The sequence below is a fragment of the Ptychodera flava genome, chromosome 14 (genome assembly GCF_041260155.1).
Source record: "Ptychodera flava strain L36383 chromosome 14, AS_Pfla_20210202, whole genome shotgun sequence".
Lineage (NCBI taxonomy): Eukaryota > Metazoa > Hemichordata > Enteropneusta > Ptychoderidae > Ptychodera > Ptychodera flava.
Window position 1 is genome coordinate 18,918,312 of NC_091941.1, and position 16,489 is coordinate 18,934,800.

Sequence of the window (16,489 nt, forward strand, 5' to 3'; positions counted from 1 at the left end):
TATTGAAAGGTCTGTCTGACCTAAAAAGATGCACTTTTTCTCTTTAAAGTTCCCTGAATGTGTTAATACATTATACTAATAGCATCAATAACACTGCATTCACTTAATGTAGAGGCTCTGACAAGACCATTCAGATCAATAAAATAAACGGTATGAGAACTGACGTCTACCTGTCACATATCTGTAGTGATTTCTAAATTATTCAAAGGGTAAAATAAACAGTGGAGTGTGCTATGCTATTATTATATGGTTTGATGTCACACGATTACTGATAAAGATTTAATACAAGTCATCGAAAGATGACAACAGTCCCCGCTGTTTACATTGTTTGGAATGTTTAGTAGCTGTAAACTACTGATAATTGTGTTAATGTTGAATTCTGAGTATCATGTCAATAACATTCAACATCTAAGAATTCCTAGGGTTTCTGCGAGCCCTCAAGGCAATATCTCCCTTGCTCTGCCGTTACGGGAATCGGCAACACACGGCCCTTCCATTGAGAGCAACATCACATTGCCGTCGGAAAATCTACTACGGGCTCCTGTTTTAGCAGCTGAAGTCCTTTTCGCATGCAACCAAGGATACAGGAATTACTACTGCAATACATGTCATTGTCGAACTGCAGGAAACCTTTCCGCATATTCTTGAATTAGCAAACGACATGACTCCGAGTTCTCAGCATAAACTTCGCTTGTCTGAAGTCGTTTCTAAACGCGTTGCCGTGAGTGCTCACGGTTTACGTAGTCTGATCCAAGATGATCGATGAAGTGTCAAGTGCCTCGATACCGTAGTCACGGAGTTCATTGTCAATCTCTGGGTATTTACTTGCATTTATGACTTTGTCAAGACACAATAGGATATTAGTACATGTAGTACAGTTGGCAGGAAATCGCTCCTCCGTTCGCTGTATCAAATGTTCGGCGCGATGAAGCGTCGACGCGAGTTTGCACAGGCAAAGCGGATGACGCAGCTCTCATTAGGGGTGGACCATTTGATATCCTGGGGGGGGCTTGGAAGATTTGGGGGAAAAAAGATGCCAGGTGGAGTTGCTCGGAAAAAAAAATCTGGCTTTAAGTGGCTAATGGAAAAACAATTATGGACCATTGCGACTCGGAAAAAAAAATCTTGGCAATTGTTCGATGCACACTGCAGCATCAATAAAAATCAACCAGTAGCTCTGGAGTTTTATAAAGCATAAACCATTTCAAGCTTGAGGAACAATAACTGAATATGAACAATTGTACAGTATACATGACATGATGATTAGAGGAAGTATGCTGAAATTGAAATTGCTCACCAGTGTTTTCCAGAAATGTGTAAATCTGAATGTATGGATTTTGTCAAAATACCACAAGAAGAGAGACAGCCTGCAAACATTTTACTATTATCGTTTGCGTATAGAAAACTCATAACAATGAAAAAATGCGTAGAGACTCAATCCAATGCGTAATATTATTACGCATTGGATCGACTCTCTACACATTTTTTCATTGTTATGAGTTTTCTATATACGCATGTTTTATTCGTAAATGCGAACACTGTTATAGTGAATTATCTTACCAATGTTTTTCTTAACAAAAGTGAATGAGTTTGATGGTTTTGGGGAAACTACTATGTGGTAATGAAGAATGGGAAATGGGCAATGAAATGAGCAGACAGCGGGTGATTTAAGATTAAATGTTACATCTTCACTGCAAATAAACCATAAGTGTGTCATAAATAATACAAACAAAACAAAATCATGTTTGTTTGTTTTGTTGTATGTGAGCCACGTCTAAGACACACAACAAAACTACTGTTTCAGTCTGTAAATGTCACCTCAGATGCCACCAGAGAAAACCATTTCCACTCCAAAATTTCATTTTTCGCCTTGCGAGAGGGGGGACACCCCCCTCTCCGCGCTCTCCCCCCCTCGTTCGCTACGCTCACTCGCCGCTCACGTCGCTTCGCTCCTCGCAGTCCACCCGTCTACTTTCTTAAATTACCTGGCTACTTTCAATGTAAGGACAACACTGACAAGTAAATGCCATAAATGTACATGATTTTACAAATATGTTTTTGTAAAGTGAATCAAAAATGTACATGTATTTACATATCTTTATTTAGTTTCTTGAATATAGTCTGTGTGCGATAGAACAGCATCTTGTTACTGGGTGTGAAAAATAAGCAAACAAACATTGCACCGAAATTTGGTAAAAAAAAATATATCTCGAAGAAGGAAAGTGAAAAAAAAAGTTGCCAGCATATGCCCTGTAGAAAAAAATAATTCATGGTGAAGCACGTGGGAAAAAAAAGTAATGGCTCTCCACCAATCTTCCAAGCCCCCCCCCCCCCAGGATATCAAATGGTCCACCCCTTAGCATATGTCAGGTCGTGTGGTTGGCTTCGATTCCTTTACATCTAACCTGTCCGTAATTCTGCGATGGTCGACTGTATCATTGGTTGTATTATCGAAAGGTTGCATTCATGATTCCTTTACATCTAACACTGTCCGTAATTCTGCGATGGTCGACTGTATCCGAGTTAGGTGCGGAATTGTGTCTTTTCCTGAAAGCCATTTCTAAACTACGTGTATTCCCTATGGGGGCTAAACTAGCTAAAAACGATAAACACGGCAAAAAAACGATAATTATCACTTTCTAAATAGCGTTCTAAGTTTAGAAATTAGCTGTAGTTTAGAAAGTCGGGCCTGAGGTTGAAATTTTTTCCCAAGGATATATCGGATAAAAACGATAATTATCACTTTCTAAATAGCGTTCTAAGTTTAGAAATTAGCTGAAGTTTAGAAAGTCGGGCCTTGGGTGAAAAATTTCTTCCAAGGATATATCGGATAAAAACGATAATTATCACTTTCTAAATAGCGTTCTAAGTTTAGAAATTAGCTGTAGTTTAGAAAGTCGGGCCTTAGGTTGAATTTTTTCCCAAGGATATATCGGATAAAAACGATAATTATCACTTTCTAAATAGCGTTCTAAGTTTAGAAATTAGCTGAAGTTTAGCTGAAGTTTAGAAAGTCGGGCTTGGGTTGAAAAAGTTTTTTCCAAGGATATATCGGATAAAAACGATAATTATCACTTTCTAAATAGCGTTCTAAGTTTAGAAATTAGCTGTAGTTTAGAAAGTCGGGCTTGGAGTGAAAAATGTTTCCCAAGGATATATCGGATAAAAACGATAATTATCACTTTCTAAATATCGTTCTAAGTTTAGAAAATAGCTGAAGTTTAGAAAGTTTAGAAAGTCGGGACTTAGGTTGAAAATTTTTTTCCAAGGATATATCGGATAAAAACGATAATTATCACTTTCTAAATAGCGTTCTAAGTTTAGAAATTAGCTGTAGTTTAGAAAGTCGGGCCTTAGGTTGAAATTTTTTCCCAAGGATATATCGGATAAAAACGATAATTATCACTTTCTAAATAGCGTTCTAAGTTTAGAATTAGCTGAAGTTTAGAAATCGGACCTTAGGTTGAAAATTTTTTTCCAAGGATATATCGGATAAAAACGATAATTATCACTTTCTAAATAGCGTTCTAAGTTTAGAAATTAGCTGTAGTTTAGCTGAAGTTTAGAAAGTCGGACCTTAGGTTGAAAATTTTTTTCCAAGGATATATCGGATAAAAACGATAATTATCACTTTCTAAATAGCGTTCTAAGTTTAGAAATTAGCTGAAGTTTAGCCGAAGTTTAGAAAGTGGGGCCTTGGGTTGGAAATGTTTTTCCAATGCTATATCGGATAAAAACGATAATTATCACTTTCTAAATAGCGTTCTAAGTTTAGAAATTAGCAGTAGTTTAGAAAGTCGGGACTTAGGTTGAAAATTTTTTTCCAAGGATATATCGGATAAAAACGATAATTATCATTTTCTAAATAGCGTTCTAAGTTTATAAATTAGCTGTAGTTTAGAAAGTCGGGCCTTAGGTTGAAATTTTTTTCCAAGGATATATCGGATAAAAACGATAATTATAACTTTCTAAATAGCGTTCTAAGTTTAGAAATTAGCTGTAGTTTAGAAAGTCGGGCCTTAGGTTGAAATTTTTTCCCAAGGATATATCGGATAAAAACGATAATTATCACTTTCTAAATAGCGTTCTAAGTTTAGAAATTAGCTGTAGTTTAGCTGAAGTTTAGAAAGTCGGACCTTAGGTTGAAAATTTTTTTCCAAGGATATATCGGATAAAACGATAATTATCACTTTCTAAATAGCGTTCTAAGTTTAGAAATTAGCTGAAGTTTAGAAAGTTTAGAAAGTCGGGCCTTAGGTTGAAATTTTTTTCCAAGGATATTCGGATAAAAACGATAATTATCACTTTCTAAATAGCGCTCAAAGTTTAGAAATTAGCTGTAGTTTATAAAGTTTAGAAAGTCGGGCCCTAGGTTAAAAAAAATTTTTCCAAGGATATATCGGATAAAAAACGATAATTATCACTTTCTAAATAGCGTTCTAAGTTTAGAAATTAGCTGAAGTTTAGAAAGTCGGGCCTTAGGTTGAAAATTTTTTTCCAAGGATATATCGGATAAAAACGATAATTATCACTTTCTAAATAGCGTTTTAAGTTTAGAAATTAGCTGAAGTTTAGAAAGTCGGGCCTTAGGTTGAAAATTTTTTCCAAGAATATATCGGATAAAAACGATAATTATCACTTTCTAAATAGCGTTCTAAGTTTAGAAATTAGCTGAAGTTTAGAAAGTCGGGCCTTAGGTTGAAAATTTTTTCCAAGGATATATCGGATAAAAACGATAATTATCACTTTCTAAATAGCGTTCTAAGTTTAGAAATTAGCTGAAGTTTAGAAAGTCGGGCCTTAGGTTGGAAATTTTTTTCCAAGGATATATCGGATAAAAACGATAATTATCACTTTCTTAATAGCGTTCTAAGTTTAGAAATTAGCTGAAGTTTAGAAAGTCGGGCTTAGGTTGGAAATTTTTTTCCAAGGATATATCGGATAAAAACGATAATTATCACTTTAGTGTTCTAAGTTTAAGTCGGGCCTTATGTTGGAAATTTTTTTCCAAGGATATATCGGATAAAAACGATAATTATCACTTTCTAAATAGCGTTCTAAGTTTAGAAATTAGCTGAAGTTTAGAAAGTCAGGCCTTAGGTTGGAAATTTTTTTCAAAGGATATATCGGATAAAAACGATAATTATCACTTTAGTGTTCTAAGTTTAGAAATTAGCTGAAGTTTAGAAAGTCGGGCCTTAGGTTGGAAATTTTTTTCCAAGGATATATCGGATAAAACGATAATTATCACTTTAGCGTTCTAAGTTTAGAAATTAGCTGAAGTTTAGAAAGTCGGGCCTAAGGTTGAAAATTTTTTCCAAGGATATATCGGATAAAAACGATAATTATCACTTTCTAAATAGCGTTCTAAGTTTAGAAATTAGCTGAAGTTTAGAAAGTCGGGCCTCAGGTTGAAAATTTTTTCCAAGGATATATCGGATAAAAACGATAATTATCACTTTCTAAATAGCGTTCTAAGTTTAGAAATTAGCTGAAGTTTAGAAAGTCGGACCTTAGGTTGAAAATTTTTTTCCAAGGATATATCGGATAAAAACGATAATTATCACTTTCTAAATAGCGTTCTAAGTTTAGAAATTAGCTGAAGTTTAGAAAGTTTAGAAAGTCGGGCCTTAGGTTGAAAATTTTTTTCCAAGGATATATCGGATAAAAACGATAATTATCACTTTCTAAATAGCGTTCTAAGTTTAGAAATTAGCTGTAGTTTAGAAAGTCGGGCCTGGAGTGAAAAAAGTTTCCTAAGGATATATCGGATAAAAATGATAATTATCACTTTCTAAATAGCGTTCTAAGTTTAGAAAATAGCTGAAGTTTAGAAAGTCGGGCGTTAGGTTGAAAAATTTCTTCCAAGGATATATCGGATAAAAACGATAATTATCACTTTCTAAATAGCGTTCTAAGTTTAGAAATTAGCTGTAGTTTAGAAAGTCGGGCCTGGAGTGAAAAAAGTTTCCCAAGGATATATCGGATAAAAATGATAATTATCACTTTCTAAATATCGTTCTAAGTTTAGAAAATAGCTGAAGTTTAGAAAGTCGGCGTTAGGTTGAAAAATTTCTTCCAAGGATATATCGGATAAAAACGATAATTATCACTTTCTAAATAGCGTTCTAAGTTTAGAAATTAGCTGTAGTTTAGAAAGTCGGGGCTCACCTTGAAATTTTTTTTCCAAGGATATAATCGGATAAAAACGATAATTATCACTTTCGAAATAGCGTTCTAAGTTTAGAAATTAGCTCTAGTTTAGAAAGTTGAGCTTTACGTTGAGAAACAACTCACCGGATATGTCGGATAAAAACGTTGGTACAGCATTTCTATTGTAATGTTTTCCCAGTGTTTCAAGGGAAAATGTGTGAGTTTGTAGGAGTAGTCTTGTAGAAGGAATAGTCTTAGTAGAACCAGGAAAACTACTAATTGTTTCCCAAGAAGTAAGTTTTAAAATCCAAAGCTCAAATATGACTTGTCCAATAGACCCCGAGAGAGCATACTTCCTATAAAATTGACCATTGCGTTTGGCAAGAAGTTGAATGTTACGAAGTAGAGAAATGTGACAGTGAGTCAGCATAAACACAATTTGTGAAGAGAAATTGTAAATATTTGTTTTGTCCGTCAAAACTAAAGTCTGTCAAATAACCATCCCGGCTAGACTACGTGTTATGAAAAATAAACCAGATATTTGACGTGGAGACGAATGTACATAAAAGTAACCATACTGCCACAGTTCAAATGACCAAGGTGTGTTGAGATTATCTTGATCGCGTCCATTTGTGCAGATTAAGTAATGGTGCAAATTAATGCTAATGGCCTTATTAAACGTGTTGCCCCTGTGGTTGCCAAGGTGTGTTGAGATTTGTCCACAACGATCGCGTCCATTTGTGCTGATTAATGCAAATTTATGCTAATGGCTTATCAAATGTGTTTGCCGGCCAGGCCGCCATCTTCCAGCTGCGTGCTCACAGTACAAGATTGAATCATTCAGAAAATGGGGCCTGAAGTGAAAACAATTTTTCCTTGATATATCGGATAAAAACGATAATTATCGCTTTCTAAATAGCGTTCTAAGTTTAGAAAAAAGCTGTAGTTTAGAGAGTCGGGGTTGGAGTGGAAAAAGTTTTCCAAGGATATATCGGATAAAAACGATAATTATCGCTTTCTAAATAGCGTTCTAAGTTTAGAAATTAGCTGTATTTAGAAAGTCGGAGTCAGTGGAAAAAATTTCCAAAAATATATCGGATAAAACGTTGGTACACCATTTCTGTTGTCATCAGTATATTCCCTAGTGTTTCAAGGGGAAAAGTGTGAGCTTGTAGGAGCAGTCTTGTAGAACCTGGAAAATACTATCACTTTTCCCCAGAAGCAAGTTCTAAAAGCCAAAGCTCAAATGTGACTTGTCCAATAGACCGACGAGATAGTACCTCCAAATTAATGCATTGGCCCTATCAAAAGTGTTGCCGGCCAGGCTGCCATCTCCAGGCTGCGTGCTCACAGTGAAATGTGGAGTGCGTGAGATGAAGTCCCGCAAACTTTTCCAAGAATATATCGGAAAAAAGGTTGATACAACGTTTCTGTTGTCATCTGTATATTCCCAAGTGTTTCTATTAAAGTAAAAAGTGTGAGTATGTAGGAGTTTTCTCGTAGAACCCGGAAAATACTATCAGTTTCCCTCAGAAGTAAGTTTTAAAATCCAAAGCTCAAATGAGCTTGTCCAATAAACCAAAAATGGAACAATACTACCACAGTTCTAATGACCAAGGTGTGTTCAATTACGATCGCGCGCGTCAATTTGTGCTTCAAGTTAATGCTAATGAGGCATTGATAAGGCTATTAGCATTAATTTGCACCACAATGGACACGATTGTCGTGGAACTATCTGACCCTCTTCTTGTCTGTGTCTGAACACACCTTGGTCATGCGAATTGTGGCAGTATGGTTATTTACATTCGTCTTCACGTCACACATCTGGTTTATTTGTCATTAACACAGTCTTTGTTTTTGACGGTCAAAGAATAAACATTCACAATTTTTCGTCATCGCTCACTCAGAGCCACATTTCTCTACTTCATGACATTCAATTCTTGCCCGTTGCAATGGTCAATTCAATAAGGGGTGCTTTTCTCGCGAGTTTATGGAAAAAAACATTTGAGCTTTGGATTTGCCGCTTGGCAAAACTGATACAGTATTTTCCTGATTCTATCCGACATATCCTCGAACAAATTTTTTTCACCCAAGGCCCGATTTTCTAAACTTCAGCTAATTTCTAAACTTAGAACGCTATTTAGAAAGTGATAATTATCGTTTTTATCCGATATATCCTGGAAGAAATTTTTCACCCAAGGCCCGACTTTCTAAACTTCAGCTAATTTCTAAACTTAGAACGCTATTTAGAAAGTGATAATTATCGTTTTTATCCGATATATCCTAGAACAAATTTTTTCACCCAAGGCCCGATTTTCTAAACTTCAGCTAATTTCTAAACTTAGAAAGCTATTTAGAAAGTGATAATTATCGTTTTTATCCGATATATCCTTGGAAGAAATTTTTCACCCAAGGCCCGACTTTCTAAACTTCAGCTAATTTCTAAACTTAGAACGCTATTTAGAAAGTGATAATTATCGTTTTTATCCGATATATCCTCGAACAAATTTTTCACCCAAGGCCCGACTTTCTAACTTCAGCTAATTTCTAAACTTAGAACGCTATTTAGAAAGTGATAATGATTATCGTTTTTATCCGATATATCCTGGAAAAATGTTTTCACCCGAGGCCCGACTTTCTAAATTTCAGCTAATTTCTAAATTTAGAACGATATTTAGAAAGCGATAATTATCGTTTCTGGCTAAACTTTCTAAGTTTAGATTTAGATTTAGACAATTCTAATTTAGCTTTCTAAACTTCCAGCTAAACTTTCTAAAAACGATAAAAACACAATTCCGCACCTTAATGCTGTATCATTGGTTGTATTATCGAAAGGTTTGCATCCTGACTATATGAAAGACAAAATAACATTGGTCAATGATCGGCATCATCAACATGCATGTCATGGCTATACGAACGAATATTGTTTGCTTCAGCAAGCCGTCTGCAACGTTGTTATTTGCGGCATTCATCACCAAACTCCAAAAACAGCGCGGGCCTTCGCACTGTTACGCTCCACCAAGGGATAGCCATCGGGCAGAGCATGGCTCCTTCAGACTTTGAAAGTCGACGTTCTTTCTCGAGTGTTTTATTTCGATCCCGTACTAGCCGTTCTTTCAACTTCCGAGTAGCGAAAAAGTTGAATATTAATGACGGTTTTTCGGTACTGCATTACTTTGCGGATGGCATCATTCGTGGCCAATGCAGTCGACGTCAAACGCCGCCTTCATTTTTTCATCCCGTCATGACGGACCGTCTGATCCCAAACAGATAGATAACTATGTCAAACAGCCACATTTCAGAGCACGTGTTCACTGCATGTGATCACCAGCGATTCAAATCGTCTGACCATACCATTATTTTACGGGAGCCCGCATAAACAACCGTAGTGCTTGTCAACGATGACATTTAAAACTGACGAGATGACATTTTTTGCAAATTACTAAAGCTTTCTGTGGCTCTCGTTCATCACGACAGACAACGCTTGACGCCTAAAACTCCTAAAACTGACCAACCGAAACCGTCACCAGTCCTGCGAAATACCTTTTGGAATCGACTACAACCTTTGCTAGCGTCTCCCCCATAAATAATCGTACAGTCCGGTGATTTACGTCATCAGTGTATTTACATGATCCAAACATTGGCTTCAGATTCGGATTCAGAGAAAAAAAGTCTGAATAAGAGACATCAAGAGTAATTTGGTGACTAAATTGAATTATTTTGAGATAATAAGGACTGTGCATCAAGAGACCATATGGTACTACATTTATGCCCCGCTTGCGGGACTTAATATAAGCAGCAAAGTGATTGACACTTTCCATCTCTAAAATCAGCAGAGAGATTGTGTATGCGCACATTTCATGTCATATCTGTTCATGAATTTTAAGAATAGCGAAAGGAGTCTACCACATTATCACTTTACACAATATAGGGCTCCCTAAACTCATGATGGTGAACACCTAATAGAATTACGATGCTCAAAGGACGAGCAAATTATTGTATATTTTATGGTGAATAGTGAGTAGTACAGTTTATTTCATTAAATGTACCAAGGCAGGAAACACAGAAAAGAAATCAGGAAAAGATTGTGAGTGCCATACAAACAAACATGTTAAATTTGCAAAAAAATCAATAATTAAGGTTGTGTTGCACGTAACACATTGTATTTTGGTCAAAATCACTTGTTTTGCAAAGATTCATTCAATTTTTGTTAATTTGTTGACCTCATATTAAAAGATTGGTTTGCTTCACCTTATAGCTTGTCAAGCAGTCCTTGTTTGGGTGAGAATAGAGTGAAAATTTATGCAAATTTATGCAAATCACCGATTTCCTGGCCTCTTTTTCTCCCTTTTCAATATTTTAAAATAATTTAACTCCACTCTGGGTAGATCCAATTTTGTGAAATTTTCACATTATCTTCTTTAAATACTTAAGCAATAATAAGCAACCCACTATGATTTCCAAAGCTCAGGATATGAAGAAGCTTTCTATGACAATGAAAAGTTTCGATTTACATACTGACAGTGTAGAATTGGGGTAAAATGCACATTTTTGCTTCAAAATTCACTCTTTGGATGCCAGTCTTTTAAGCCCCCATTAAGAATGAGAATAGATAATGCAAAACAAAATATATGCCATAGTTTGAAATGAGATATTTAATTTTATAGAATTGTTTCAAGTTTTGACTTAAACTAACTCTTATCATTAATACCAAAATTGAGGTTTTCTGCCCAAAGACTATATCCCTTCATCCTTTGCTACCATAGTAAAATTTAGATTCTCTGCTTTTTGAAAACACATAGCATGAGGAGATTTCATTTCATCTTTGATAAGAAGTATAGCTTTGAAAAAAAGTGTGTTGGTTTTAGTGCTGTGCCACCTTAATCAGTGCAGGGGCCTCCATTGATCACAGACAGTCACAATGCCAAAACAGAATTATTTGTTCGACAAGCCGATTTCCGAAGAATTCAGTCTGCTGCAGAATTGAATACCAACACCCAAATTAGTTCAAATGTTTATGACATGCTGGAAGCTAGATGGAATGTTAATATAAAAATGTGTTTTCATACATGTCTAGATTTATATTATAAAAACTAGAAATAGAAGACTTATTAAGTTTTGTTTTGTATATTAGACAAAAGTTTAGCCTTTGGCTGTGCTATTATCACTCTACCCATGTTAATTTCTTTAAAGAGAAGGCCTTAAAATCTTTAACTAGTACATCAAACCTTCGAAGCCTGTGTGCTGCTTTCTTTTATTCTCCAATAAAGCTATGATAACAATCTGACAGAGTTTTTCGAAACTTCCATTCATATAGATCATGCTTTCTTACTCTTTTATACCAATTTACATTCTGGGCAGTTTTCTGTAGAGTTTACTCGCCCTCATTACTACAGCTTGGAGAATTTGTCCTTGTTATCTTAAAATGGACGATTTTTTCCTTTGACCTAGAACTGAATGGCTCTCAATAAAACCTTTCAAATCCATCTGACTAAGTGATCACATAAATTGGCTACATCACTGATTCAAAACGAAAGTATTCATGTTAAGTAATGGGCATTAACTTTTACAGCGGACGATGAACTTGGGTAGAGCGAAAATCTGATGCATGGACGCTTTTGAAAAATCTGCACGGAGTGTCGGTTATCAGCAAAGAGACCAATTATAAGTGATATTATTACCCTACTACATGTCTAATTTGAAATCCATTGTCCTTGGGCTTTGGTAATTGGAGCTGTAATTTTCCTCAAGCTTTGGTCTGATTCCGATTGGAAAGAAGCCTAAACTAATGGCATAAACATTATACAGTCAACATTATAATATTATTCTACTTTCGTGGTGTCTTTCAGTCTGCTTGTATGTTGCGTGATGTTGCATGTCTGTTACACATATCAAGGAAACCATGGTGATAATTTCCCGGCTTATCATTTACAGTGTTTTTGCACCGAGGAAGCGGACCGCTTTTTAGTTGGCTTCAAGCTGACACAGCATCTGCATGGCTTGAATGATCTTTGAAGGATTACCAAACAATACATGCAAACGAGACTCTCTTTGTACCCGACGCCGATCCAATTTCAATATTAGCCTGCCCAGTGGGGAAGTAATTTCATGGATGGATTTACCGTAAAATATCAGACAGGAAAAGTCATGACATCACAGTAAATTATACTGGGAAATCCATTTGACTGATTCACAGAGCTACGTTTTATTCTGTTTAGATTTGTCGATACACATTCTCTGAAGTTCACATGTCAAATATTTTTTCGACAGGGAAATAATTGAATTTTTTAGAAAATATCAAACACTGTATTAAATAGGATTGATAATTGCTGTAGCGCATTCTTCCATTAAAAATCTTATTCTTAGTATAGTACAAGGAGAAACATGACGACACGTGACAAATAAAGTATGAATAAATTATAATGTACTCATGTAAAGCTTCTTCCGGTAATGGGAAACAATTTTAGACAAGCTTCCTTCTAACAGAAACGGTTTTGGGATTTTACAGTCATCTAAATGTTTCTGAACTTATTTGCATCATTTTTCTTCAGTCACTTGTTCAAATTGACAAAATACTTCGAGCCATCGTGACAAAAATTCAAACACTTTGCAAAAATCAAGTGGAAACTATCACTCTTGTAATGACAAAAGTATGTACACAACACAAAAGTAGGGAAAGATGAGGTTGGGAATTCACAGAGCCACATCCAGACGTTCACTAAGTGCCACTTGTACTTTCACAACCCTTAACACTGACCCTGGTCCAGGGTCAATGGCAGAGATCACAGCATTGGCATTATCAGTATTACCCACACTGGGGATCACATAGTGCATGCATGTAAAGTAGCTCATGGCATTTCATGCGTACATGGCTACAGCAGTGTAATCCAACCCAACTGAATATAGTGGGACTTCTGTATATTTTAATGGGACCCTGTGGCTCCCCTGTAGCCTACAGAATAGTTGGTAAAAGGGTCACACAGGGGAACGTTCTTGCTTTTACAACAAAGAAAATACATGTTCTCTAGCATGCAGCTATCAAGGCATTGGTGGCGGTCTTATGCATCTTATTTTTTGTTGATATGACATTTGTTTACAACATCATGAAAAAAAATAATAACAGAACTCATAAAGCATACACGCGTCACACCAAAGGAGTTACTACAAAAAATGGCTGTAACAGTAATAGCGTAGATATTTTTGGTGGTGTAGTGAGCTGGATTCCATTGAATAGTGGCCGGATAACATCTTTATCCCTGAATACTAGGAAAGGAATTTCTGACATTCTCTGATTACGGCTGTGTTTGTTTTATTTATGGGGCATGTACAACAGTAACCTCTTCACTGCACTGAAGCAACATCATATAAAACCATATTTAAGTTGAGCAAAATCATATGCGCTTTATAGTTAGCTGAAGGCCCTCTGTTACTCTGGTATATTTCCATCAATTGCTACAAAACAAACAACAGATTCTATTTCTGGACAAGCACAGAGTTTGCAGTACAAAGAGAGACTTTCCGTTAATAAGTTTGAAAAACAGCCCTACTAGTTAGACTCATTAGTGGTGCACCCCCCTCTTCATTTGAGATATCTATCGGGAAAGAAATGTTTTGTCATATGGTCTCAAAGGATCAGTGCTTGTTCCTCTCTCATTTGCTGTAGTGATTGCTGATAAACCTATCAACGATTTAATGAGGGAAAAGAGTGTATCATTATAGTCCAACTCATAAAAGTGTCTGCTGGTTGACTGGTAGAGATAGAGGCTAACTGCTCTCATACAACAGACAGATGATAAGCAAATAAGTTAATAAACGAGGCGAAATGAAATGATTCCCAACAGAACAATTGATCGAATTTGAGCATCGATGGCAACAAAATTGAAAATACCGTCAAGGACAGTGTGCTCACATTCGGTTTGAATTGGTCCATTCGAGAAATATTTAAACCAGAAAAAACAAGAATGACAAAAGCAAATAAGGTCTCCAACTTAGGTACTGGCATGGAGGTCATCTTTAGGAACATGCATATCAACTTCTATAGCTATGGGACAAGCAGATCCTAAATACATAAACAAATGTCAACAACAAACAATAGACAGAGAAGGTTCGATAAAAAGAAAAGGTGGGAGTGGATAAAAAAATGTACAAGGGATCTGGTAAAAAAGTAATGCTACCTCATCAATCTTCTAGACCCTACCCCTCCTGAATATCAAATGTTCCATTCCTTGGTATTTACAACCTTGTGGTTGTAAATACAATGTGAGTGTTATCATTCGAATGTAAACAGCACTTAAGTTAGTTACAGATGGTGAAATGCCTTCCATTGTGGGTGGTGATTACAACATCTGAATTATCCTGGATCCAAATTTCTCATCAGTTCTTGTATGTCTTACATAGAAAAGTTGCAAAAATTGGTCCGCAATGAAAAAATTCACCTCAGCTTTGTTTTCTGGATCAAAATTTCCTACAAATTGATACCAAATATGACAAAATTATGTTCACAGCCTTCAAAACTGTCTCACAACATATCCTGGGTTGGTGTAGGTCATTTAAGGTCACAAACTGAGAAAATTACCTAAAATATACAAATTTGGGGGTTTTCCCAACACTTTGAGCAGAAAATTTATCTAATAACATCCCTCGGGACTTTACACCAAATTACAAAGCTATCAAACATGTTATTTTGAGAACAAGTTTTCTTGACCAAAAATGACAATATTATCTTAAAAATACAAATTTGTATATTTCAGGACAATTTCCAGATATCTAACTATTGTCATCTCTGTACATCTGTGTACCAAATATAAAAGCTGTCTGTCCAGGAGTTTTAAAAAGAAAATACTGTTTAAGATTTTTTGACCAAAAATGACAATATTGCTCCAAATAGTAATTTTCCCAATTTTGTCATAATTTCAACAAATTAGAAGAGTAACACCCTTGCAAAGATCCAACCCAAATTTGAGAGCGATTGGGCTGGCGGTTTCAGAGAAGAAGAATTTTTACTGAAAATGAGAAAAATCACCAAAAAATTCAACAAAAATACAAAATTAAGGATATCTTCACAATATTCATAAAACTGTATAAGGTTCACCTAAGGTACTTGCACACAAATTTTCAAAGCAATCAAAACAACGGTTCTCGAGATATTAATTCTTGACCATTTTCACATTTTGTAAGCTCATTTGCATAATTTGGCAATGCAGACTTCATTTGAACAAAATCCCATCTATAGCCCAGGATACATCCACACACCAAATACCGAGCTGAAATGTGCAGCGGTTTGCGTGTTTTTGATGTTGACGGACATACTGTACGTACATACATACATACATACATACATACATACATACATACATACATACATACACACATACATACAGACGCCATCGACTTCAGCTTATACGATAAACTCACATTGGTATAACCAAATGTGAGCTAATAAAAATGTGACTTACCTAATATTAAGTTTGAACTGTGGAAATTCTGCACAAGTGTATTCGTACCAGACAGCATCTCTATCATTGTTACATGCCTTGTTCTCCAGTGGATGCGTTATCATCAGTCCGTATGAAGAGAATCGTCTCTTCGACACCGAGTTGTTCTCAGAGCGGCTTATTCTTCCCCGCTTTCTGGCGATTACCTGTGTGTGTGTGAGAGAGAGAGAGTGGGGAAGACACCAGTAGTTACAATCAATGATAAGTTGTGGCATATTTGACTGAAAACTGGCCTTTTGTCTGCAAAGCCGATTCGCATTCCACTCCTGCCATTTGATAGGAGAAACAGCGCTACTTACACGCTGTGTTTGTGTCAATAATATCCTCAAACTGCAGCGTAGCAATTAGCGGGGTAAATCTGACCATTGCAGGTAGACTGTGAGAATCACTGTGTACTTTGTAGTACACCGTCATTGTCAAAACATTTAATAAACCAGAATGTTGTTTGCACACCGTTACCATCACTTCGACGTCTTACGACTTTAACAAGTGATTCTTCACTTTGACAAATTATGGTGAAAAGTGCATCCTTACCTGCCCTAGCAGTCTCCAGCGCTGTCGCGCAGCACTCATCACCATACGCCTGGGAGACAGACTATGACAGGTCTTACTCCCAGAAGCCATGTTGGTCCAATGTTGGTGTACATTTGTTTGAGCACAAACGTACGTATTTGGCTGTGACAGGGAATCATTTGAGGCCCTTTAACTTGCTCACAAATTTGATAGTGCAAAGTGTAGAAGCTTGTTGTGGCGAACAGTTGCTGAATTAAAAACACCCGATTTTTATAAACTATCAAAGTTACACAGACGCAACATAATATTAGTATCAATATGGATATAAT

At 36.1% G+C, this 16,489-nt stretch overlaps 1 protein-coding gene across 1 annotated transcript in view; it reads right to left on the minus strand.

The window, feature by feature from the left end:
- LOC139149637 (calmodulin-lysine N-methyltransferase-like) overlaps positions 1-16,307 on the minus strand; it is a 41,818-nt gene extending 25,511 nt beyond the window's left edge. The window contains exons 1-2 of the mRNA XM_070721472.1: positions 16,182-16,307; positions 15,609-15,793 (exon numbers count right to left, since the gene is read on the minus strand). Of these exons, the coding sequence (XP_070577573.1) occupies positions 15,609-15,793; positions 16,182-16,271 (275 nt within the window). The 5' untranslated portion in view covers positions 16,272-16,307. The remainder of the gene's footprint in view (positions 1-15,608; positions 15,794-16,181) is intronic.
- Between the last annotated feature and the right edge of the window lie 182 nt (positions 16,308-16,489).